Here is a 22,622-nt window from a genome sequence, read left to right as displayed (position 1 = left end):
AAAAACGTGAAAAAAGAGCCTCTCGATTTCCAGAAAACATTATTTTAAATATTCTTTTAAATATTTTTATACACTTTAAATTTACTATTTATTCATAAAGTGATTTGTTTGTTAGATCTGCGTTTGTAGATTGTAAAATTGTTAATCGATAGGTTTAAACTTATCTGGATTGAATCTCGTCGCATTCGCGCGCGGAAAAAGTTTTTGCGCTCAGTTTTTATTCGTCAATTTACATAATTCACTCCCACGGCTAACCCCATTTTTCCTTCGATCGATTTACGAATATCCGGGAAATTTTTAGACTGAAAGCGCCGATCGGATGCTCGAATTGCAGCTGTGTCGCTTTCTGCGGGAGGAAATGCAGGGACATTGCGATGGCGACGTATCACAAGTACGAGTGTAAAATACTTGCATTATTGATAGGTAAGGATATAAACAAATGCATTATATAATATTATCGTTATAAACTATTGTAGATATTTCATAATATTTTTTTTTGATAAACATTACGATATTTCTCTTTGAAACTGGAAATAATTTTCTGCTTATTCAAGTTTAATTAAACGCCATAATTTTCGCAATATTTGACATCTCTTAAGATTAGTAATCACAATATTTTTATAATAAAAATGTTCTATAAGAAAGTTTATCAAAAATTGGTCGAAATTTTTTCATCTTTAATGTTAGCTAAAAATTATTGATATTTTATTAAAAGATATCGTGTATCAAATTTGCTCGATACAATAATTGAAATCAAATCGACAATATAATAATTAATATATGAAATAATGAGTTTTATTAATTTCTCGAAAGAAAGGCATTCATTTCGGCAAATAAAAGCTCCATCTTATACGCGCACTTGGCATATCTTGAGTGTCATAACCGAGACTCTTACAGGGTAATTATGAGTCACTCTTGAATTCCCTCCTTCAGGCTCTGGCATGAGTGTACTCAGCATGGTCGCTTTTCGAATGGTGACGCAGGAGGGCCTGCGAAAGTGTTTGAAGATCTACGAAGAGTTGAAGAACAGTGGCAGCGAAAAAGCCGCGACGTCTACAACGACAATGCCGACAACAACGATGACAACAACAACGATGACGACGACGATGATATCAGATACGCATGATGCAAAATCGCCAGCAAACAGTCGGTCGGCCAAAAGAAGAATCAGACGGAAGAAGCTGCAGGAATCTAGACGAAGTGAGGGCAAAATCGAGAAGAAAGACGGGGAGAACACAAAGGAGTCCCATAAGAGCGACAACGACAATGTCGACATGACGGCTTACAATCTGGTGACGCACGCGAATAAGAGGACGAAGAAGGACTTCTTAGAGAGATCGCTGATGGCGGCCTTCCTGCTCAGATGCCTACAGAGAGTCGGTTTCTTCGCACATCCCACATCGGACGACGGTACTCATCATCGGCATTTAATCTTGCAACGGATTTCTCCTTTTCTCCTCCCCTTTCGGCTGTATTTAACTTGGAAATAATAGGAAAAAATGTGCTTGCTCGCGCGGAGGACCAACTTTCGATTCAGCAAATTCTTCGCTCGCGAGCCATGAAGCCGTAATTTTAACAACGCTCAGCGGAAAGAGTCGCGGAAAGTTTTTGCCGAGAAGCCGAGAAGGGTGGAAAAAGCAGGAGAAGAGAGTGGGAAGAATGCACAGAACGCAGGGAGCTACACTAATATCGGAAACTTTGGCGAGTTCGCAGAGGTCCCGGGCGCCGAGGAGATCATCGTGGCCGCCCTGCTGCTGAGGAACTTGCAGCTGCTCCAATTCAACGCCCACGAGTTCTTCGAGACGCGGTTAAGCGCGGGGCATCGATTTCGCGGCAGCCGCCCCGTCTACCTCGGGGTGGCGATTTATCCCACGGTCGCTCGCTTCAATCATGATTGCTATCCCGCGGTGACGAGGTAAGTAAAAGGAAGAAAAAGCGAGCTAAAATAATTCTCTCACGCATACAAAGATACCTCTTAGGAATTCTCAGGAGAATTAATCTTTCAAATATAAAAATTGGGAATCTAATTTTGAAATTGTTACGAATAATTGATCATTATCCTTGCGAAATCAAATATAAAAATTGGGAATCTAATTTTGAAATTGTTACGAATAATTGATCATTATCCTTGCGAAATCAAATATCTCCGTGGAAACGTTCTCTTTATATGTATATAAAATATTTTATTACAACTTTTCTCATATACACACACGCAAATATACGAAATGCACGCAGTTTCGCCGAACTTTGTGCTCTGGCAAGCGTGCGTGACTCGTCTTCATTTACATATTAATAACGTGGTCGCGTAAAAGAATAGACTACCACGGTAGACGGGAGCTAATTAGTATAACCAGGCGGTACACAATCGCCTGGTGTCATCGCGCGAATTATTAATCGACCCGCGACCGCCCATAGTCTGTTAAACGAACTTCTTCCGGAGTCCTTCAACAACTTCGCGCACTTTGTTAGCAGAAAACCTTTATTCTTCATCTAAATAAATCTTTTAATTCTCTCCCCAAGTTTATATCTCTGTGAGAGCACCTCAAGAAAATGGACAAGATTTTAAGTAAAATAATCTGCGTGGTTATTTAAGTAAAATATGTTAGAAATTTGTCAAAGCTTTGTAGTTGTAAAATGATTATTCGTTATCAACAGAATTTCCAATTTGTTTCTGATTAAGTTAATTTAAATAACATGTATAATTAGAGTTAAGATGTTAATATCCTCTCCTAGAGAATATTATATGTACAGATATATAATCGCGAGATTTCTACCGAGGTATCTATTAACGCTAATTAAGTATGTGGATTTGCGTGTATTTCGGGCAGCACTAAAGCGCGTTTGTGATGACTTCGTGGGTCGCGGCCATTATACGCGAAATTACACCAGCGCGCTCATTATTCGGTAATGTCACAAACTCGTCTGCGTTAGTCGGTGCAGGCGGAATTGTTCACATTATTAATGTCGCCGGAGCTATTGTGATGATTACGATTATTATTTTATGACGAAGTAATTGCGTCGTCCTCTCTCTTTTTCGATTTATTAAATTGTATACCAGCTTAACACTTTCCTCTCTCGGACAACGACTTTTAATACCGAACACTGTGTATCTAATATTTAACTAAAAAATTAATTTATACTAAATTTATAACAACTAAATATTTAACTATAAAAAATACCTAAGTAACGAAAAGCAGAAAAAAATCAAAATGTATAATTATATGTGTTATAAAAAATTATTATTATATTAAATTATTATCATATTATTATTATATTAAAAATGTATAAGCTGCCTTAAAATAACTTGCTTGATGGAGGAAACATAAAATATTGTTACTTAAGAATTGTTAAAAATTATATGAAAATGATATAAATTAATTTGTAATTCGCAGTTTACCGTATATTAAGACAAGACTCGACAGTGTATTCATATTACCACATCAACGTACTTTAATTAACGAGAGAGAATTATCCTCTTTTTGTCGGATCGCAGATACTTCGTCGGCCGACATATCGTAATAAGAGCAATTCGCGGTTTACGGCCCGGCGACGTTATTGCTGAAAACTACGGACCGATATTCACGAAGAGAACTCTTGCCGAGCGTCAAAGGACACTAGCAGGAAGGTATTGGTTCCGATGCTCATGCAGGGCCTGCCAAGAGGACTGGCCGCGCTTTGAGACTCTGACGAACGATTCCGTCAGGTTGAGGTAAGTCCGTTTAAATTCTCCGACATCAAGCTCGCACATTAACAAGGTATAATTTGATTTAATTTAATGAAAGATCTTATCGGTGCTTTCTTCCATCTATATTCCAAGTTTCTAACTGTGCGCGTATCTTTAACGACAGACTAGCAAAGTAATATCGATCTAGAATAAAATAGTATAATTTACCAACGACATCCTTAACGATTCGTGTGCAATGCGGTTTTTAATTAACAACTAACATTAATTTCTTTGCGTTATCCATTCAAGGATCTGTTAAATTAAGTGTCTCCTGAAGAAAAATGAAGAAACATTAAATTATGATAACGAATAAAAACATAGGGATGGCAACAAGAAAATAAGCGATCGAGAGAGAGAAAGTAAACAGATGTTTGTCGAGATCGTTAAAAACCGCAAGTCCTGACGAGGTGAGCGCCTCAAAGAGACGAAATGTCGGTGCCATAAGGATGCTCTTGTCGTCAAAGGTACTTTAGTGTTCGTTCAGCGTAAGATTCTTATCTCTACCAACTCCAACGACACGACCAGGTGCTTTTATCAGTTTCGCGGTAATTTTCTGATAGTAGCATTACTCGTTACGTTTAATGTCTTTTACGTCAACAACAACAAACGCATGTCTGTATAGGTGAGTCGACATTTCTCTTTTGGAGAAATAAATCACAAGAAGCTCTCTTTGAGGACGTCTCACCGAACAAAAGTTCAATTATAAGTAATTATTTCTTCATCACATTAACTCAAAATTTTTTAAGCATATGTTTTCACTCTATATTGTTGCAGTTTTTTGGGGAGATGATTTAATAATTTTTAAGACGTTGCGTTTCTTCGCGTCTTTCTGATTTAACGTTTTATCCTTGATTATACGTCAAAACATTTGCCATTAAACAAAATTCTTTAAATTCATGTAGACTTTATTTTAACTTGTAATGACTGATAACTTAATTATACAAAGATATATCATACAAATATTCAAAAATATGCAATAACTTTTTTGACGATTTTCCGCATGAAAAAATCAAATCAAAGAATCTAAGAATCATTAAAAGAATTTCTAATTCTATGTAAAAGATAGAATCAACGAGAAATTATAATAGGGATTAAAAAGTTACATTAATATTTAAAGCCATTCTTATCGTATTTTCGATATAGAAATAACTTTGCAAAATCAATTTTCACGAAACGAGAATATACTTCAAATCTTCTGACATCAACTGTTCTTTAACGATCCAACTTTTATCGATGTAATGAAAATCTTCGAGACAAGAAAATATTCTTTCGACTTTTTTCCTGCAGATGCCCTACAACAGGATGCAACGGACTACATTCACGACCGCAGCAACGGCCAGATAAGCCGATAAAATGTTCGGCTTGTCAAAAGAAAGTCTGCTTGGAAGATCAGCTCGCGTGCTTGCAAGAGTGCGAGACGTTCTACACTCGCGGATTGGCCAGTATGGAGGATGAAAGGGTCGATGAGGCGATTGGGACGCTGTGCGACGCCTTGAAGAGATTCCACCGAGTCGCCTGTCCACCGCATCGAGACACCCACCTGGCCGAAATTGCTTTAAGCTCCTGTCTGATTGACTACGGGAATACTTGGAGACCAGCTGCGCTTTGAACGCCTGGAGAAGAAAAAGGAAGCTGACTGCCGTAATCTCGATGAATCCGTGCCAGATGACCGCGGCAGCGAACATGTCTTTCGAATAAAAGACGAGGGTGTTTGTGATCCTTTAAGTCCATAGATACCTTGTAGTCGGGCTAATTTACTCAATGTACATTGATATTTTAAGACATATGGTATATACTTCGTTAATATTCTAAATAATTTTTCAGACAAAAATTGATAAAACTCAAAGAAAGTAAAAGTAATTTACGTGTGCTTTCTTCTATAATAATTTATATAATATCTTAATTTTGTTGATTGACTTTAAAAAGTTGAAATAATGATATTTTACTGAAAATATCAAAATTAATCAAATTTAGCAATATTTTATTTTTTTTTAATATAACTAATCAAAACAGTTATATATACATAATATTTGATCCTTGATTGGTTTTTTCAGATTACAACCATTGTGATCAAATTTGAGAAACGCAAGAGAAACGTTATCCTTATTACCTTTATAAAATGGAGATCGGTCCTAAGTAACTCAATAAAACTCTCTGCGGGAAAATAGAACAAAAAGATGTTGCCCGCAGCGTCCTATAATTTGCACGTACATACATCGTTCTATCTTTGGCCGACTAATATCATGATATACACAAGAAATAAATGATGATAAATAATATTGCGAGCGCGAATCTGCTGTGCGCAAGTTAGGTATCGATATCGGGAAATTAGAGGCCGAGGCGTTTACTGAGGCGTCGACCTGAAAGTCAACTTTTTTAATTTCGCCTGCACACAGAGCACAGGCAATCAATCGGTTCATCCGAGATCTCTCTTGATTGCTTTCACTGTGTATGTATGTATATGTGCACGATGTATCGTATCTCTGTCTGTGAAAACATACGATCGAGAGATTCTTTATAAGTCGAACACGATTTTCTCCTACGTCTCATCCTCGTTCTCATCCTCGTTTACGAAAAGCATGGAATTTTGCCAATCTTAATGTCTGTTTAGGTATCTTGTCACGCCATTTAAACAATTGTATAAAATGATACAATAAATTAAATAAGAGATTGTTGAAATTATAATAAACTAAGAAAAGAAAAATTATAAAAATAAATAATGGTTTTTTCTTTGAGATGAAAGAAATAAAATAATGGTTTTTTTCCCGTTTGAAATATACAGACGATGCTTTCGCGTGATATACTAGTATATTTACCATCGCATGTGGCAAAAATGCATACAAACTGCCGGATTTATATAGTGGTTGCGTGCTCACGTATTGTATAATATATATTCGGATTAAAGGGTTTCAAATCCGACACAACCCGTTAACCCTCTTTCAACGTTTGACACAGAAGAGAAATGTGTTAGCGACAATTGTGTTAGCTGCCTTATAACGGCATGTTAAGCCGTTATTTCCGAAAGTGCACCGAAAATACGCTAAATGCGCTCTAGCGATTTTCAATCTTGAAATTCTTTTTGTATATATATTTTCACGTATAAAATATAAATATAAAATATTATATCGAGTGTACGTTGTTTTCAAATATGGTTCGATGCTATTGATATTTATATTCCCTCTCTCTGCAAACTATAAACGTTAACTCTATATTAACGTTTTATTTTTTTTTTTAGTTTATTCACCGATAACTTGATCAGATTAATATGTATTTTTTATTTACATATGAAAATGAATTTTAAAATAGCAACGTACAGAAATATAGGTTGTTTAATTTTTATATTTTTTCGACGATTAATAAGAGAAACATATCTTTTTATTTAGCAGAAAATTTGAATTACCCAGCATCAGTTTTCAAAATTAAGCATTTTTGGCGTATCCTGAATATCGAGATAAAGATTTCCTGGAGAAAACTTGTAAATTCAGTGAAAAGTTTCTGTGTGCAAGTTTAAAAGCAGATTTCGATATCAAAAGCAGCGTATCTCTCCAGGTAATGCATTTCGCTGCAGAGAAATAAAAATTTAAACGTATCACGTTAAATTATATTCGAATATCATTCGATGTGCGACCTGTGTAATTTATGATTCATAATAATGAATCTGTAATATCAGAGCCGAATCCGTTGTGTCAATTATGGTGCCAGCTATAGTTATTGCTGATCGTTGCTGTACGAGAGATTAACGCCAGGATGGAAAATTAATTTATATACCCCGCGAAAGGTGATTAAGTGCTGCCGTAATGCCGGTATTATTGGAAATTCTCCATGACGGGAATGCATTATACCTATAACTTCTCTCTCAGCTCCGATCAACTTCGTCGCGTGAAATTATGCGTACACAAAATGTATGTACGTATAAGTTCATCGAGAGGAGACTCGCCAAATTCATTACCTCGAAAATTCCTATTCTAAACGGAACAATAAATATTTACAATATATATTAATAAATAACAAAGATTAAATATTCAATTCATATTCGGTTTAGCAAATTTACAATATTCAGATCATGCCGTTCTATGTAAAGTATTCTGCAAATGTCGGATTTTTATAAAAAGATAAATTAATACGGAATAATAAATGAATAAATTTTATCAAAATATTTACACATATTTCAACTATTAATTTAATTTAAAATTATATTTCTTTCATCAGTTGATATTTTCATTTTATTCAACTTAATCAATCGTAATCGTTATTAAATAAAATTAAGAATTCTTCGTTAATATTTATATAATATTGGATTACTCTCTAAATTTTTGTTTTGTTTACACAGACGATATTCAATAGGAGACAACATGGGGAGTAAACAAGGGAGCGAGATAAAACGCATATTTGGTTTCATTAACTTTTGCAATTTTTTTGGTAGATTTATTTTTTATAATGCACATGTTTCTCGTGAAAAAATTAAATTCCGTGTATGAAATTAGCATTTAGAGCTTCACGTTTCGGTACAAAATTCATTGTGTGTAGAGGAAGGGCAGTCGACGGACGACTGTTATACTCGGGACACGCTCGGACGACGACGACGACGTCGTCGTGTCCGGTGTTCGTCGAGGTCTTTTGATAGATTTTCTCTTCGTTTTTTTTCTTTGTCTCTCGAAAGTTGAACGTCTCCTCGATCGGGATTTCGGTTCTTTTTCCCCTGTTTTTACCTTCTCTATTTTTCGTTCACATCGCCATATATATAATTCGAGTATCGCCTTTACTCGCGTGAAACCCGAATCGGATCTAATTGACTGTCGCGACGTGATACTCTTTTTTTTTTATTGCGATTATTTTCCTTGATAGACATACAATGCGAATGCACGACGGGAATTTCGAGCGAAAAAAGGGAGGTGTCACAGCTTCCCTTCTTTCCCGAAAATTCTCCCTGAGCAAGGATAAATTTCTCACTATCTTTTCTCGATAGGTGATAAGTTAAGTTTTTTTTCCGACGAGAGGAGAGAACCGAAAAGTGCCAATGACAATCGCGAAATGCGGCAATACCGGCCATTAATTCGCAAAAACATTTACGGAGGCTCGTAAAATTCGGACGCGAAAGAAATCTGCATACGACCCGACGCTTCGTATGTTAAATAATTTCGATATTCGTCTCCGATCGTGAAAAAGTATTCGGCATACAAAGAACCGGCTTATGGAGATTGTGTGTCTCGTGCAAAATTCCGCTACTTTCCCCGCGAACGTTCGAAAACTAATGGACCGCGCGCGATGCGTATCGAATTTTTTCCCCGCCAACTTTTCGTGTCGCCCGATCGTAAGCCGTCTCTCAACTTTTGCAACGAATATAACGCACATGACCGTTTCACGACCGATCGCGATTGACTGGCGGCTGTGCCGAAAAAAATGTTTCGACGACAGCGATAATCCGAACGACGAAGCACAAACTGTGCGAGAGATTTTCTCGGTTACTGTCTTAGGTACCGTTTTTTTTTCTTTTTTTTTTTATACGTATAAGTTTAACTGCTGGATTTTTCTCGTCGTTATTCTGTTTCTTTCATTTTGGCTTTACGACTTTTATCGCTTTAACTCTGATATTCACTGTTAACACATGCATTGTTCTTTTTTTGCAGTTACAATCGCGCGCCCGTTCGGCGCGCTGCTTCAAGTTTTTGTTTGTTTCGCGCCTCTCTGGTGTCTCGAGAGGCCGGTCTCTCTTGTGTGGATTCTTTTTTTTTTGTTTTATTTCTTTCTACCGTGTTTTTTTCGTGGGAACGCGCGGTTACGTTAGACAACGGAGGGTGATTACGTTAAACAAAACGCGGCCCGAAGAGTCGCCGGGATTTTGTCCCAACGGACGCGGATTGCAATTTAATAGAAAAGCGGGAAACGCGAGGGACGCGTATGCGTCGATCGATAAATCTCGCGTCCGCTGGGTTCTTTCTTACGGGATCGAATGAAAAGAATTTCGGCGACCATCGATGCGACATTCTCGGGCGATTTGCTTCGATTATTTTCTTTTTTTTTTTCAACAGTTGTAAAAGTGTAAACAACGCGCACGAAACCGCGTAACGTAACCGCGCGTTTATCTCTCTCCACTTGGCACCACACTCACGCACACACATTATTTCTCTTCATCTTATTACCCTTAAACCGCTTCGCTTACCCTAAACCAATCGGATGTTTCATATTTCTCAAATATCAATATTCTTCCGTCTTTCCGATTTTTGCTACACAAATAAAGATATTATGCAATTTTACAAAGACACACTTGGATTGCGGCTTGACAAAGCTACTTTACAAACGACGGGAGATACGATAGGATAGTGAAACAATTAAAAACGATCATCGTGATGTATAGGATAATATCTTGGGCGGAATTATTCTGCTGGCGCCTAGGGGGCAAAATATATTCGCGAATAAGGATTTTAAATATCTATTTGCTTAATGCATTGACGTGTATAAAAGATGCACGCTAATACATTTCTTGTGCGAAAATATGTATATTCTGTGTATATATTTTATATACGCTAATACATTCATATTCGACATCTTTTATATCGCGAATATATTTTGTGCAATACTCATCGTTTTTTGATCGACGGGCACAGACGACGGAAACAATAATATCGTATGATATAAGCTACACCCAAGCGACACGAAGATGTTTGAAAGATGTCTCTTCTTATGCATCTTCGTGATTTCGCAGACTTTCGTGTGTCACCTGGATATAGACTTTAAATGGAAAAGAAATAGAAATACAAGAACTTCACAAGAAACTCACAATAAAAATTCAAGAAAAAATTTCACCAAATATAAAGAATAATTTTGTTCTTTTTTTTTTTAACAGAAGGTAGACGTATATTTCTTTTATTATCCGTCGACGATACTACAAACTAAAATTTTAAAAATTATTTTCATGCAAAATTATATAAAGTATGTTTTCTCTCTCTCTTATTCTCTCTCTCTCCTTTGTACTCTCATGACAATCCATGTTATTCGTATCGTCAATCGAGCCGATGTGTGTGATACGCCCGGCTCTTGTTTCGAAAAGTCAAATCGAGTCGATTGCCCTATGCAAACGTTCAATGGTTTAATAAAAAAACGACTTGCTCGGTACAAATTGTCGACCGATGTCAATTTTAGAAACGACCGGACGATTTACTCACGCTGTAGACACTACCTGATTAATCGCGAATTAGGACACGAAAGTTCGTCAAGTTCCTGCTCCAAAATTCATATCGATAATACAAACAATAATCGGAAGGAGAACAAAAGTATCCGAGGTGTATCGTATGGCGCGAAAGTTTGCGAGATGTTACGAGATGAATCTTTTTCATTCAGGCTGCAAGCATCGCTGACATCAAGCTTGGACGCATTAAAGGGCGACTAAATTAATTGTTTTTCTCAATGACACGCTGTAGATACTTCTATCTGATCAGTATTCTCCTTATTAGTCCTATTACTATTTGCATTATCGGATATGGATGCATTTTTGAGTAGGCGGAACCTCACAAACTTTCGCTCGAAACGCGCCCTAATTCCCGATTAATCAATAATGTGTAAAGTCAAAACAACAATAATCGTTAATGAATTGTACACTGCGGGACCCGCCAGGGGCCAGTATTGACAATTATAAAAAATATGGCCAAGATAAATGCTATTACAATAATCGTTTCTACGTGTAATAAATTGCTTATAAAGTATAAGAAAATTGACATAACCGCATCATCATAATTTTACTTTGCATCGATCAATAAGCGTGTGGCGTAAATACGGGATAATTTTGAGAACCATACTTCAAAATTGTTGTACTGTATACTTGTGCTATACACTTGTCGACCAACGCCAGGTAAAATTGCGCCCAAAAAAAAGCGAAAGCAATACGGTAGTCCACCAATTTCAATATATAAGCCGAAAATAAACGAATGATTTCGAGACGGACAAAAATTCGAGTGGTACTCCGTTCAATATCAATCGATTTGTCTTTCGATGAAAAAGTCGCCAAAAGTGAAGAAAACTCTCGGAAATATAGCAATAAACTCAAATATCGTACATGAAACGATTTGTAATGCGTCCGGAGAAAAATCAGAAGTAATGTATGAAACAAGAAATACACAAAAAAACAAAAAAAACAAAGTATATGTATATATTTATATCTCTTGCCCGCGCTCGAATTCATCTCGCTCCGTACTCCGTAATTGCTTTACTCTTTGTTTTTATCTTATTCTTATTCGATTAACCGTCGTACAACGTTGCAATCATTACGCGGTTTAATTACCCTTGATTAAATCATTTAAAAGAATCGTTTAGAGTCGCGAAGAATTTCATCTTCGCATCTCTATCGTTTCTTCAACATTATTCACTGTGCGTGAAAATTTCGAAAGTACAAAAAAACAAAAGTTTTACTTCGCTCAAAAGGTGAAATTTGATTTCCGCACATTCCCTAATCAACGCACATTCTTCGTTTTTTCTTCATACATATCTTAATCATAATTTGCGAGAGTGTGGAGTAGTGTTTGTTGATTTCTTATATTTTTTTTTCTTTTTTATTTTTTTGGATTTTTTTTGCAATTGTTTTATTGTTGTTGATATTGTTGTGGTGTGTATAACGGGTGTTGGTGTTATATATTAAAAGGAGTGTCCTCTCTTACGGTAGTAGCGCGTTATTCTCTCTCGGTTAAGCGGTACTTTCAGTGGTGGTGTTTTGCACCGGTTGGCTCTCCTGTAAATATATAGATACATGGAACATTAAACAAACGTAGCAAAGCTGCAAGAACAATATATTATAATGGCAGTAATTATGCAACGCGTGCTAAAAATATATATCTTTGCTTTCGTACGTCTTTTATGATGCTGCGTAAGAAAAAAATGCAATTCTTTCTGGGAGATAACGAGAACAAAAGTAAGAAAGTCCAGAAATAGCGCAAGGAAAATAAATCTTAACGTCTACTTTGTCGATCACACCTAATGCTTCAAAGTGTAAGTGCGTAAGAACTGCGATAACCGAGATGAGCTCCTGCAAGATCGAGAAAAGAGAATATAAAGCGCCGTTTACCTGTGGAGCAGGGGCCACGGCAGGTGCATCTGAATCTTTAGGTGCATCCGACTTCTGCTCCGACTGAAAAGAGTACAAAAAGACACGTGCAAACAGTGTGTGCTAAGCACTACGGCTCTGTATTCGTCGATAGATTGCGCGTGTTCAGAGACTCATAATTAAAAGCTTTCGTAATGTCGAATGAAGATAAAAGCTCGTGACTACTGATTTATTATTCCAACATTTCGTACAAATATCAAGATTTGATAGTACAACTTTTGATTATGATTCATTCTTAAAGTGTCTTGTCGAGAATGCAAAGAAAAGAAAAATAAATATAAGCAATCGATTGATTAGATCTACAGAAATTTGTATTTATAGATGTAGTACATAGATGAAAATAATTAATTAATAATGTTAATGATGTAGATTTTAAAGCAAGCGAAGTGTTTTTTCATGGAGATGTATTTTCACGTGTACTTTATAAAATTATATGCAAATGTATGTAAGTTAAATTCATAAAATCGTCAGTTTATTTTTCACAAAGAATCCATAAAGAGGTTAAAATATGTTTATTAATGGATATTGTCTTGAGTAACAAAGAGGGAAAAATACCTTGGTGGATTTATCATAAGATTCAGGAGGAATATCGATGACTTGTGATCGAAGGGAAGTCACGGAGGAAGAAGTGGGATTGGGGGACTTGCGATTTGTCCCCGAGGATGGCAAGTTTTCTAATCTGTTTGTCTGTTGGCTCGAAGTCGCACGTGGTCGTCGTATTAATCGTCGTCTGTAACGTGGTCGTGGATTTCTTTGCGAATTATCCACATTCTCGCCAATAGCCTCGGTGTCGTCCGTTACCTAATTTTTTTTTACATTTAATTTTTATAACAGCTATCCGAGTATTTTGACGATCACAGAAATTTTGTCGGCGGCTGAAATATATATCTGCTTTATTTTTACGAAGTGCACAAAGTGAAACGGAAATCGTTAACAAACAACGCAGAACACATACTCCGTGCTTGAATAAATGCATCGTCTATTACACAAGGAGAGGGATATTACGGAATCTATGTATCCTTGCTAAATATATAAACATAATTTCTAGGAGTGAAGGAGTGCATTTAAGCCAAACACAATATTTTTGTATAAATAGTAATTTTTTTATGATAATAAGGATACTATACTGTGCAAATTTAAACAACCAAGTTCAGATTTGAAACTTGGTTCATTATTTATACCAAAAATACAAAATTGAAATGCGCGTTCAAATTTATCAATTATCGTGTAATGATACATAGCACTGTGCTGTTGGAAAAAAATGATAAAAAGACAATATCATTTAGGCGCAAGCAGTCGAGGATACAGTGAATCTTTAAGTGAAATGTGTTTAGTGTAATAGAAATTATACATCAAAACCATTTAAATAGATTGATAGTTAAAGGTGTTAAAAGGTGTATAAGGAATATATCATCTAAAATTCCGAGCTTAAGTATCTCGAAATGCTTTGATGATAAAGAAAGAATGATCGCTAAAGAATATAATTCAAACATATATTTTCTCCGAGAAACCGTTCTCGTATCTTTTATTTATTTTTTTTAATTTTTTAAAAAATTTTTTAGATGTCTTAAGACTTAATTTTTTAAATGTCTTAAGACGTACATTTTATAATTTTAAATAAATCAATCGCGTAACTCAATACTTTTGTTCGCGTTACCAATAATATATGCAATAATAATGTCACGAAAAGCTATATACATGTAGTATCGTGATAGTTAGAGATACTAACCCTAACTTGGCCATCCTGACTGCGAGGACGTCGTACCGGACCACCACCTCTTCCTCCGCGGAAATTACGGCGGAAGTAACGTCGTGACGGACCACCGCGTCCACGACCGCCACCGCGCGGCGGGATATTACCCTCTCCGTTTCCTTCCACTTGTTCACTACCCTCGGTGCCTTCTCCTTGCGTGGGAGCGGGCCCGGAACGCCGTCCTCCGCGGTAATAACCATCGTAATGGCGTCGCAACCTATAGCGACGTTGTTGTTGCGGTGCCTGGCCCTCGGTCAGATTTCCATCGTCACCGCTTTTTCCTTCACCTAATTTAAACAAAACGATAAGTTATTCTCTCAATACTTTTTGAAAGACAAGAAGAAAAAAAGAAAATGTCCAAAAACGAAGACATCCGCGTATACCTTGATCGTAACCACCTTCCTGGCCTTCGCGTGGTCTACGATTCTGAGGTCGTCCGTTGCCGCGTCTTGGGTACACCCAGTGGATACCGCGGTATCCACGACGCTTGTCCGCCGCATATGGTGAGCCCTTAACCGCTTCACCTGCTGGACCGGTGACATTTGCGGCTTCATGACCCTTTTCGCCGATGACGACATCGAATTCCACGACCTCGCCGTCTCCGACGCTGCGCACGGCCTTCCTCGGATTGTTTTTCACTATGGCCGACTGCAATTACATACGTAATATTAAGATACTGTATCTTGATCGGTATCTTGAAAATAAAATGCCATAAGTAGTATTAAAAGCGAGAAGCTTACTTGGTGGACAAACACATCTTCCTTGGTGTCGTTCCTGGAACAATCAAGATGAGAACATGTGTTAAAAACAATCAATATTTTATTATATTATTATATTTTTAATGCAAATTAAGATTAATTATCTGAAATATTTATACAAAAGTCAGTTAATTTTTTTCAATAATTTTAGTAGATAAAAATAATCTATTTTTCTAATCTCCAAGCATTAATTTTGTAATAGTGAAAATGTTATATTTCAAACAATTTTAAATTTAAATTTGCCATCGCGTTTGCAATTTATATCTCTTACAAAAAGAGACTTTAGTAAGTCGTTGAAAAGCGGAATAATTACGTCCTACTATTTATTATATATCTATCACGGCATATAATGGAAATTTGATTTAATTGTATCAGCACAATATATACATTCGATCACATTCTCAACAAAGTTTCACGCGTATTCATGACAGACCGCGTGAGTCGCGAATATGTATGTCCCACGCATCAATTCGCGAGCGTACGGACATAGTCGGAATCCATGAAGCTGCGTAGCAAAGCATGGAGTTGAAAGGTCGTCGAACCCCGCAATGCGCATACAATCAAGGGAAAAGTACGTAAGCTCATACACAAATACACACCAGCTGCTACAAACTAGACAACCCACTCCCTTCCCTCTTTTCCCCCTCTCTCCGTTACACGATTAACAAAAGGTGAATCAAGTGTGAAGAACGCGAAGATCATAAATAAAATTTTTAAAGTTTTTTTTCAATCACCGAATTAACAGAAATCGATATTTCAAATAAAAATTACAATGTCATACATTTTTATCTTTACGGGACAATGTATTTTTGTAGATAGACAAGTGCAATACATACTCTCATGTCCAAATCAATTTTTCTTATTATATATGATTAATGTTAATTTAATTAATATTAATTTAATTAATCACAACTTTAATTTAATTAATCATAATTATTTAATTAATTATAATTTCATTATTTTAAATATTGAGAAATATTGAGTTTGCACTTTCTTAATCTTTTAATAACATCTATCAATCAAGTCTATCTATCTATCTATCTATATCAAGTATTATCTATACTGTTGAAATTTGATGTACGTCTCGGAACATGGATCGATGCCGAATAAGCACGATCCAATGGGTATCGAGATGGAACGTTGCTCTTCCATTGTGGTAGTCGAGTCCATCGAAATCGGGGTGAACACGACGAATGAACAATGGATTCGTTGTCGTCTTGGCAAAGGCTATTTAATTTTCAATGAATCTTGTTACGGTTGTGGAAATATAGAGAGATTCTATTTTCATTTATTATCTTTCAAATTTCTCCCGGAAACGTTTTTGAATAATTTTGAAAGGAATCATGAAACACGTTCGTTTCAACTATTGTTAGACATTCATCACAAAATTTATCCTTACATATTTTAAGATTAACATTACACCACAACCACATTACGGTTAATTTGATTTAATACAATTTTACATTTTTTATAATTATTTTAATAAATTTATATCTTTATAAAAAAATTATTTTTGTAAATAAATTTGAATGAGTAAGAGAGATACATGAAACATAAAAAGTTGTAAAACCAAAATATGTATAGATTAAATTCTCACCGTAGATAAGATACACGAGTTTTTAATAAAAAGGAAAAATTCTTGGCTCGATACGTCATGCTTTTCTTTGTTATAAAGAATAATATCGAAGTAAAGAACTCGACTACAGCATTTTTATATTTTTTAGGAGACAACGGAGCAACTGAAAATCCAACTAAAACGTGATGATCGTTGGGATAGTTCGACGAAAGCGTTCTACATCTGTAAATAGTTGTATCGTGACGGTCGTTTCTAATATTTTACGATATCGCTGGCGTCAGTGTCGGTGAAAGTGCATTCGAGAGTTTTCAAGTGCAAGCAGGTAAGCGTTCATACCTGAACACAATTGTGCGAAACTGTTTTCCGCCCCTTTGTGTGTCCGAGAGAATCTAAAATACGCGAGAGTTCCTCTTTAATTCGAATTCGTTCGATGTAATTCTTTCTTATCGCGAAACGCCCTCACGCAAGGTTCCATTGTCCGCACTTGTAAAAGTTCCACGTGCACAATACGCGGCAAAACAGCTTCTCGCCTACGAGCATGCGCGAAAATTTTCTGGCCCTCGGCCAGGTGAATAGAGGGACCTCGAAATAGCGAGAAACCGACTCTGCGGCCCGTGCACGTGCCGAATGAAACGTCTATTTTCCGTACGGCAGAGTGCCAGGTCGAGGTTGCAAGAACCTGTAGCGGAGAGAGAGAGAGAGAGACGATTTTCCTAATATTAGAAATCCGCTATATTTCCCCCGCGTCTCTTGAAATCGTTATCAATTAATTTCCAAAGTGTCTCACGTTCTTAATTTTACACATTCGTAATATAAAATAATAAAAACGGATCAATTAAGAATCAATTCAGATATAGATTCATGTTACGCTTTATACATTCCTAGTGGAATAAGAAAATTAGAAAAGTACAATACGTTTGATATTATTTTAGGGATTGATAATAATGAAATGTATTGATCATTAAGAAAGCAAATATGTTTAAGAAATGATGTTTCAATGAATTGATAAATATATTAAATGAGTCTATCTGTTAAGTAAATGTCTTTTTTCTTACATTAAAAAAAAATATTTGTCGAGTTATTAAGAATTATTATTGATTCTCATACTATTACAGAAGCAACGAGCGTGCTCGTCGACTAATAGATTTAACACATGTAAGAAAGTTTTCCCCAGGAATAATCGCAGATATCGATCAATTAATATCCTTCTTAAATTCTCCGTAAATGCGTAATAAATTCTTTAATGTATGTAATGAAAATTTTTTTATTCAATAAACATGTGAATAAGAGAATGCAACATCAAAAAAAATAATTAGATATATGCGACGTATATTCGAGAAGAACTTTCATGGAAGGTGGAGCAGAGATAATATGCAACGTTGAGAGTAGCAGCGCAAAATGAGCGTTTAATTTAAAATAGTATATGACTAATCCTTACACGAGACACCCACACAAGCAAATAGACATGTGTTCTCTATCTTATGTAGCGTTGCATAAAATGACAGGCATGGCATGTAATTGTAAAAACAAAAAGGAGAAGAAAAACCTCGTTGTAAATATAAAATAATGATTACTGACCTGTTGATGAAACCATATCCGCTTTTAACGTTGAACCATTTTACGGTCCCGGTCACTTTGTTCGCTGAAATAGAAGAAAAATGTTTCAAAAAAAATAATTCAAATGCGACAAATATTTAAATTGATAATGAAATTTAGTACAATGCGCTTAATTTATAATTTTTCTTTGTTAAAGTTTTAAAATATTTATTATATTATGCTTTTCACATACTGCAATAATTAAATATAAATCAAAAATAAGAAAGGAATTTAATTATAAGAGAAATTACACATATTCCAAATAATCAAAACACGAAAAAGAAAACGTCGAGTCAGAGGATATCATCTGTACTTATTATTATTAAACTGTGAAAGCAACCTTGAAGAAGGAAATAACTTAATGCTTAACGGAAACTTATCGCGTATTTATTTGAACACGTCATTGTTCGAAATCGAACGACAAATACTGTTTTTATAACTGATGACTGATATCTCTAGGAATGCATTAGGGAAATAGAAAATTAAATACTCAAGCGTGATAAGAAGAATCCTTAAAGGACTAGTAGTTTGTGCATAGAATTATAATTAATCTACATTCTTTATTAATCTTTAAATAAATTTGCTTTTAGGTTTTTTAAAATTAAAAAAAAAACGTTTTATAAGTTGAAAATTTACTATTTTAAATTTTCAACTTTCAAAAAGTTTTTTTTTTAATTTTAAGAAACCTAAAAGCAAATTTATTTAAAGATTAATAAAAAATGTAGATTAATTATAATTATATATATATATATATATATATATATATATATATATACACATATACATATATAACTTAATCCGACTTCTTGGCGAAAATATGATAAGACTATCTTAATAACAGTTTCACACGACCTTGAAGCAGTATAACCCAAACAAAGATCGAAATTAATGTCACAACATAGTTTCAATGCGATTGTATCTGCGAAATTCTTCAGAATTCTTCTGAAAATATATATAGGAGCAATTTTATTACATTACCAAATTTATAGAATTTATAAAGAAATTAATTAACCGATTAAGAAATTAAGCATTACATTTAACGAGATGTATATTGATTTGAAATTGACTTGTATCTCTTCTAAACAGTATACATTTCCAATGTAATATATGTACTAACTCTAATATAAGTGTATCAATTATATTTTAGCAACATATATTTTTAAACTTTCATATATCATATTTCTTATATATAAAAAACTCTGGACAAGTGGAATATATTTATACGACTTTTTCCAAATAAACAATGAGATCATTCGATTTGAACGAATTTTCGAATACTCTCGATCAAATTTAACTTTCAGATACGTTTATTTGCCGTTCCTTTTTCCGAGAATAAAGGGATTATTCATCGAATTTCACAATTTCTCGCCGCACTCGTGTATATTTAAACCTTTCGAGACGCGGACGTGAATACCCGAATGAACTAGCGAATGAATACGCGAGACGAATCCGCCGAGTGCGAAGGCGCAATTGTAATTCGCTGCTGCAAAAAGCACGCGGCTACGACGCGCTTACATAACGAAAACGTGGAGCGCGCGCGGCGCCGGACACTTCGGATCGGCGCGATTACTCCGGCGGAAAGTGAAAGATCGATATCATGCCGATGGATCTCCCGCCTCCCGGAGAAGCCCCGACCAACGTCGACTCCAGTCCAGCACCCGGATATCTGTTTTTTTTCCCTCTTCTTTTCAGGTTACATGACGCAACGCGCCGGAACAAGGGACGCGACCGTAGAACAAAAATCGATGACCCCTTACCAAGGGTCCCCGTCTCTCCACGAGGAATCCACGAAAGAGGGAAGATTCGCGGCGAGCATCAGCTGATGAAAAAAATGGACGACGTCCGGGCCGCGTCGTCTCGGCGCCGTCCGACCGAGGGGAGCTCGAGCGCAGGAGGAACTTGGCGCGATTTCCGCGCGCCGGCCACATGGCTCCGGATGTATAGAGAGGAGCGTGGACGCCATTACGGGCGGAGGAACGCGCGGCGGCGGCCTCGATCGGGCAATTTTTTCGTCGCGTATCGGCGCGGCGCGGCGCGGAAAACGGCGCGATAATAACGCAAGCTCGTACTCACCGATGACCATCTTCTGCTGGACAGCCTTAGGTTGTTCCGGCTGCTTCTCGGTCTCACCCATGGTGTTAAAGGTGGATTTGAGACGCGCGAGTACGTCCGTACCTAGATGTTTCCTTCTGTCTGGTAATGATGTTAATACCTATCTGATGTCGCAATGGAGGTGCCTGGTGCCTCCAGGCAACCCGGGTAAACACACCATGCCCAGCGTGTAACGCGGCCGCTGATTGGCTGTCCCCCACCGGACGGCCGCCGCGTTGACCAATCGCGCGCGCCGAGCTTTCACGAGGAGTCTCGACGAGCGGCGAGAATCGCCGAAGAGCGACGCGCATGCGCATCGCTCCCCATCGTCGGATCTTTCCACGTATATACATGTACACTCACACATGCAGCGTATACAATTTTCAGTTTAACGAATTTTCGAATATTTTCAAAGCTATAAATGACCTTTGAGTTATTCTTTATCTTAGAGAATAAGGCACGATTGCACCAACGTTATTTTAGCTTTAAGCGAGATTTAAATATATATATATCTATCTTTATCTTCCTTTCTAAATAAATAAAGACAGACATATATTTAAGTTTCCCTTAAAGTTAAAATAACGTCGGTGCAACCGAGTCTAAATAAAAGGAATTTTATCTTTTTCAAATTCTTTTATACAATAGAAAGAATGCATCCTGACCCGGAGAAAGAAAAATGTTTATTTGAAAAGAAGGTTTAGTTTGAAAAACTATTCTTTTTAACTATACAGAAAATAAAAAGGATGAAATATTTAAATTTATAACATGTATAGCACAAAAGAATCTTCATTTATCAACATACTCGCAAAGAAAAAATGCATACACTTGGCATTTGGTTTCATTACGATAAAAATATTTGGTTTTATTACAACAAAAGAACATATTTTTTGTAATGTTCCACGAGTTTTACGATTTTCAAATCTCTCGTACAATAGAAAAAAAAATTGAAAAAGGTAAGGAATACAATAGACAAATATCCTGCTGCGCAGATAATGATTTGGAGAGAAAAATAAAAAGAGAGATTTATGCTTTTACTATTTTTAACAGTATTTGGAAAGAAGAATAAAAAGAGGAATTTATGATTTAACTATTTTTTTTAAACATAGAGAAAGTAGAAAATATATAAAGACGAAACATCTAAATTGAAAATATAAAATAAGAATAGCAACATGTTCGTAAAGAAAAAATTCAGGATAAACATAACAATTAATATTTTTTGGCACGATAAAAATTTAAAGAAAACTTTAATAACACGTGCTCCTTTTAATATATACCTTATATCGAGAATAAAGATATAATTTTCCATATACATATTATAATTGTTAATAATATAACTAGCTCAAACTTGTATTAATGAATGAAATTAATAATGGTTTTAATTATATTATTAATGAACGCAATTAATAATAGTTTTAATTATATTTAATGTGTATCGATTGAATCATGGTCAGGTTTTTTTCTTTAGTGAATATAATGCCGATGTTTAATTATGAGTTTTCTAAAGTTTACAATTATTTTAACAATTTGAATATTTAAAAAAAACAGTGGAGAAAAGGTATATATATTTACAATTATATATAATTATATGTTTTTACTATATATATATATATATATATATATATATATATATATATATATATATATAGTAACAGTAATCTATTTGTCTTACGTTAACTAATGTGTGAAAACACATGTCGTTAATATATGTATCGTTACACGTATCGTCAATATGTACATGTTGAGTAGCTAAAAATGCAGTAGTAATACAATGAAATAAGAAATCCAAATACATCATTGGTATGAAATAAAAACATGTATAAATATTACATTATTATTAATAGTTATTATTGAACTGTTGACAATCTGTCATAAATAATAAATACAATTAATATTTTATTCTAATTTTTTTTATATAAAAAGTTTCCATCACATACAAGACGTGCACATCGTTTTTATTCGTTAAATTTTAAATTAAATATTGTTATATATATAGATTTTTTCTCATATAAATGGAAGAACATTTGTTTACACAC

The 22,622-nt window shown here is 35.4% G+C and overlaps 2 protein-coding genes across 6 annotated transcripts in view; one reads left to right on the top strand and one right to left on the bottom strand.

Annotated features, from left to right (window-relative positions):
* Positions 1-6,394, top strand: part of LOC105249329 (SET and MYND domain-containing protein 4) — a 103,624-nt gene extending 97,230 nt beyond the window's left edge. For 3 of the 4 annotated variants that reach the window (XM_020026949.2, XM_011254702.3, XM_011254700.3), the window contains 5 exons: positions 302-423; positions 934-1,410; positions 1,714-1,915; positions 3,494-3,709; positions 5,012-5,583. In XM_020026949.2, coding sequence (XP_019882508.1) covers positions 302-423; positions 934-1,410; positions 1,714-1,915; positions 3,494-3,709; positions 5,012-5,333 — 1,339 coding nt within the window. In that variant the 3' untranslated portion in view covers positions 5,334-5,583. Of the gene's footprint in view, positions 1-301; positions 424-933; positions 1,411-1,713; positions 1,916-3,493; positions 3,710-5,011; positions 5,584-5,778 lie in introns of those variants that run through there. The other variant, XR_003123275.1, reaches the window with a different exon arrangement.
* A 4,319-nt stretch (positions 6,395-10,713) lies between these two features.
* Positions 10,714-20,774, bottom strand: LOC105249331 (Y-box factor homolog). 2 transcript variants are annotated; one of them, XM_011254709.3, is made up of 7 exons: positions 20,572-20,774; positions 18,481-18,544; positions 15,309-15,342; positions 14,952-15,216; positions 14,545-14,855; positions 12,777-12,839; positions 10,714-12,443 (listed from the first exon to the last, which is right to left on the bottom strand). In XM_011254709.3, the coding sequence occupies exons 1-7, from the start codon at positions 20,630-20,632 to the stop codon at positions 12,399-12,401; spliced, it is 843 nt and encodes a 280-aa protein (XP_011253011.1). In that variant the 5' UTR covers positions 20,633-20,774; the 3' UTR covers positions 10,714-12,398. The 2 variants fall into 2 exon arrangements, with proteins under 2 accessions (XP_011253011.1, XP_011253012.1); XM_011254710.3 differs by lacking the exon at positions 12,777-12,839.
* Between the last annotated feature and the right edge of the window lie 1,848 nt (positions 20,775-22,622).

This window comes from Camponotus floridanus, unplaced genomic scaffold (genome assembly GCF_003227725.1).
Source record: "Camponotus floridanus strain SB8 unplaced genomic scaffold, Cflo_v7.5 scaffold45, whole genome shotgun sequence".
Taxonomy (NCBI): domain Eukaryota; kingdom Metazoa; phylum Arthropoda; class Insecta; order Hymenoptera; family Formicidae; genus Camponotus; species Camponotus floridanus.
The sequence above is the reverse complement of the archived record's forward strand: the minus strand, read 5'-3'. Positions and strand labels throughout refer to the sequence as shown.

Bases quoted from the DNA above. Each gene is read 5' to 3' on its own strand.
- LOC105249331 (XM_011254709.3), bottom strand. From the start codon at position 20,632: ATGGGTGAGACCGAGAAGCAGCCGGAACAACCTAAGGCTGTCCAGCAG. The intron at 12,840-14,544 runs GTTAGTATCTCT...TACTCTTTTCAG, and splicing joins GTCAGGATGGCCAAGTTAGG to TCGGAGCAGAAGTCGGATGC. The intron at 12,444-12,776 runs GTAAACGGCGCT...ATATATTTACAG, and splicing joins CCGTGGCCCCTGCTCCACAG to GAGAGCCAACCGGTGCAAAA.